The 3,757-nt window shown below is 35.3% G+C and overlaps 1 protein-coding gene across 1 annotated transcript; it reads left to right on the top strand.

The window, feature by feature from the left end:
* Positions 1 to 655: 655 nt before the first annotated feature.
* Positions 656 to 2,700, top strand: ZNF260 (zinc finger protein 260). The gene has a single exon (XM_007471056.1). The coding sequence runs from the start codon at positions 1,114 to 1,116 to the stop codon at positions 2,350 to 2,352; it is 1,239 nt and encodes a 412-aa protein (XP_007471118.1). The 5' UTR covers positions 656 to 1,113; the 3' UTR covers positions 2,353 to 2,700.
* The last annotated feature ends 1,057 nt before the right edge of the window (positions 2,701 to 3,757 follow it).

Consider the following 3,757-nt stretch of genomic DNA (forward strand, 5'->3'; position numbering starts at 1 on the left):
CTGTGTCACAGATTACCTTGCTTCTAAGTAGCATCCTTATCTGCTAGCATTTTATTTAAGTCATTCAGTTCTGCTGTTAATTTACAGTCTTTTATTTGCTTTCCTTTCAAAATTTCCTAATACTTTCATTCACTTGTTGTCTCCTCAACCTTTTAGATTTTATGAGTAATGCCCTTCATCCCCTATTGTCATTTTAATGGAGTTTCAGGAAAATGTAGAAATAAATGTCTTATTTAACCACATAGCCCTTATTAATACTTCTATTCATTTTATTTTTATCCCTTCATCCTAGGCTTTCCAAATGTTACATGTTTGTCTTTCATCCTGTTTGTCACCTGTTCTTTATGTTTTCCCTTACTTTACTGATTTATAAAATATACATTGTTTCATTTAAAAGCAGTTTAAGCTACATGCACCCATGGATGTTATTTGCATTTGAGCTTTCTTTTATACTGGTAGGTTAGGTTTGAAGTAGAGTCTATTTTTAAATTGCATATTTTTGAAATTTTATTAAAAATAGTGGGAAAATTTACATGTGTGATATTGATGATGATGATAACTAATTTACTGAATGTTTACTACATGCCAGGCATTAAATATTTTACAGTTATTAACTCTTTTCAATGATGATTTTTTTGTACTCCTTTTTAGAAAAGGCCTGGGAAATTTATAAGTAAATAAAGACACAACAGGAAAGACTTGTGGGTTAAGTCTCATCCTTCTCCGTGAAAGCACAGCTAAAGAAAAACTCAGAAAACCCAGGTAGCAGAAAAGTATTTCCTCTGAGCACAATGATTCTTTAAGACAACTCCTCTGTGTATGGGACTCAGTTTAAACAAGTTTGGAACATTTAATTTACACTTAAATATGAGAGAAGCTGTCCAAGAACCATTAAGAATATAATGAGGATGCTATATTTCATCCCAATTTGTAATCAGCTAAATCACAGGATAACCAATGTGAAAAGTCTTTCATCATATATTCAACTTTGTTAGATAGCTGAGAATTACTATTGGAGAGAAACCATATGAATTTACTGAATGTGGGAAAGCTTTCATCCATGTCACATGTCAAGAGATAATAAGGAATTCTTGTTGGAGAAGGTATCTGTGCATGATAAGAATGTTGGAAAGCCTTCAGCCTGAATCAGATCTCCTTCAGCATGATCAAATTCATGCTGGAGAGAAACCTTATGAATGTAATGACTGTGGAAAAACATTTAACCTGAAGCAAAACCTCGTAGAGCATAAGAAAATGCATACTGGAGAGAAATCACATGAATGTAATGAATGTGGTAAAGAATTCTCTCGAGTCTCATCCCTTACTCTACATTTGAGAAGTCATACAGGAAAGAAACCATATACATGTAATAAATGTGGAAAAGCCTTCAGCCAGAAGGGAAACTTGCTTACTCATCAAAAACATCATACTGGAGAGAAAACTTATGAATGTGGGAAAGCTTCTATTCAGATGCCAAGCCTTATTAAACACCAGAGAAATCATATTGGAAACAAACCCTATGTATGTAAGGAATGTGGCAAAGCCTTCAATGGAAAATCGTATCTCTCTGAGCATGAGAAAATTCATACAGGAGAGAAACCATTTGAATGTAATCAATGTGGAAGAGCCTTCAGCCAGAAGCAATACCTCGTTAAACATCAGAATATCCATAGTGGAAAGAAACCCTTTAAATGTAACGAGTGTGGAAAAGCCTTTAGCCAGAAGGAAAACCTCATTATCCATCAAAGAATTCATACTGGCGAGAAACCTTATGAATGTAAAGGGTGTGGGAAAGCTTTCATTCAGAAGTCAAGCCTCATTAGACACCAGAGAAGTCATACAGGAGAGAAACCTTATATATGTAAGGAATGTGGAAAAGCCTTCAGTGGGAAATCAAACCTCACTGAGCATGAGAAAATTCATATTGGAGAGAAACCCTATAAATGTAATGAATGTGGAACAATCTTTAGGCAGAAGCAGTACCTCATTAAACATCACAATATTCATACAGGAGAGAAACCCTATGAATGTAATAAATGTGGAAAAGCCTTCTCTCGAATCACATCTCTCATTGTACATGTGAGAATTCATACAGGTGATAAGCCTTATGAATGTAAAATATGTGGGAAAGCCTTCTGTCAAAGCTCATCTCTTACTGTGCATATGAGAAGCCATACAGGTGAGAAGCCCTATGGTTGTAATGAATGTGGGAAAGCCTTCTCTCAGTTCTCAACTCTTGCTCTGCATATGAGAATCCACACTGGAGAAAAACCTTATCAGTGTAATGAATGTGGGAAAGCTTTTAGCCAGAAGTCACATCATATTAGACACCAGAGAATTCATACTCATTAAAACTCTATGAACACCTTGAATTTGGGAACACCTTCAAGAGAATTCATGTTAAACAGTATATCAGAAAATTTATTTTACAGTAAAGTCACATGAATGTGGAAAATCCTTCAGCAACAGCTCAAAATGTAATATACTGAGAATTTAATAACTATCACAGTATCATGAAAACCTACACCCCCAAGACCCCCACAACAAACATTGTTCCTGCTGTACTTTTAGGAGCATTCTCATTAAAGTAAGGATCCTGTCATGGACACTAATCAGCATGGTTCTGGAAGGCCTACTTGATGCATTCAGACAAAGATATGCAAGGTATTAAGATGTGAAATTAAGAGACAAAATTGTCTTTTTTTTCAGTATGTGGGCCTCTCACTGTTGTGGCCTCTCCCATTGCAGAGTACAGGCTCCGGACGCGCAGGCTCAACGGCCATGGCTCACGGGCCTAGCCGCTCCGCGGCATGTGGGATCTTCCCAGACCAGGGCACAAACCCGTGTCCCCTGCATCGGCAGATGGACTCTCAACCACTGTGCCACCAGGGAAGCCCAAAATTGTCATTTTTTTTGTTATATGCTTTGCTACATGTATAATCATCAAAATTATTTGCTCTTGATGCAGTAATAGAAAACAAAGATTGTGACAGAATATTATATCCAGAAACATATGCATATCTTTATGGGGAATTGGCAATTGATAGAGGTGGTAATCACAAGTTGGTAGGAAAATCTGGATGATTTAAAAAATGGTCTCAGGGTAATTGACTCTTCATATGGAAAAATATTAGATCTTTGCTGTTGTTATACATTAAAGTATTTATTTAAAAATCCAAAAGTATTGTGAAGATTAGAATGCAAAGAGCAAAACTTAGTAATATAAGAATTTCATAGGAGAATTTTTTCAAACCTCAGGGTAGGAAAGATTTTCGAAAACAGATTCCAGAATACTCACTCTTGAGTATACACACATATAGTGAAGAAACTGATACATGTACCCAGGGAGTCCTGTACCTTTATGTTCATTGCAGCATGAGTTATATTAGCAAAATATTGGAAACAAATGTCTGTCACTTTTGAAATGGATGAATAAAATGTGATGCAGTCACACTGTATAATATTCTCTAGTAGTTAAGTATAACAAATTAAATCTATATGTATTAATAGAAAAAGATATGAAAATCATGTAGAGTGAAAACAAATGAAGTGAATATATTATAATTATACCTGTATGAATTTGAATTAAATCAACACTAACCAACACTAGTATTAAAGCATTGGTTATGGGTGGACATTTTTATGTAAAACTATGAAGAATGGATTGGAAGAATACACACTCAATTCCCAAAAGTGGTTGTCTCTAAAAAGAAAGCCAGTAGAAGGGAAATGGAGCCAAACATGGTAGTTAAAGGAT

Source organism: Lipotes vexillifer, unplaced genomic scaffold, assembly GCF_000442215.2.
Source record: "Lipotes vexillifer unplaced genomic scaffold, Lipotes_vexillifer_v1.1 scaffold182, whole genome shotgun sequence".
Taxonomy (NCBI): domain Eukaryota; kingdom Metazoa; phylum Chordata; class Mammalia; order Artiodactyla; family Lipotidae; genus Lipotes; species Lipotes vexillifer.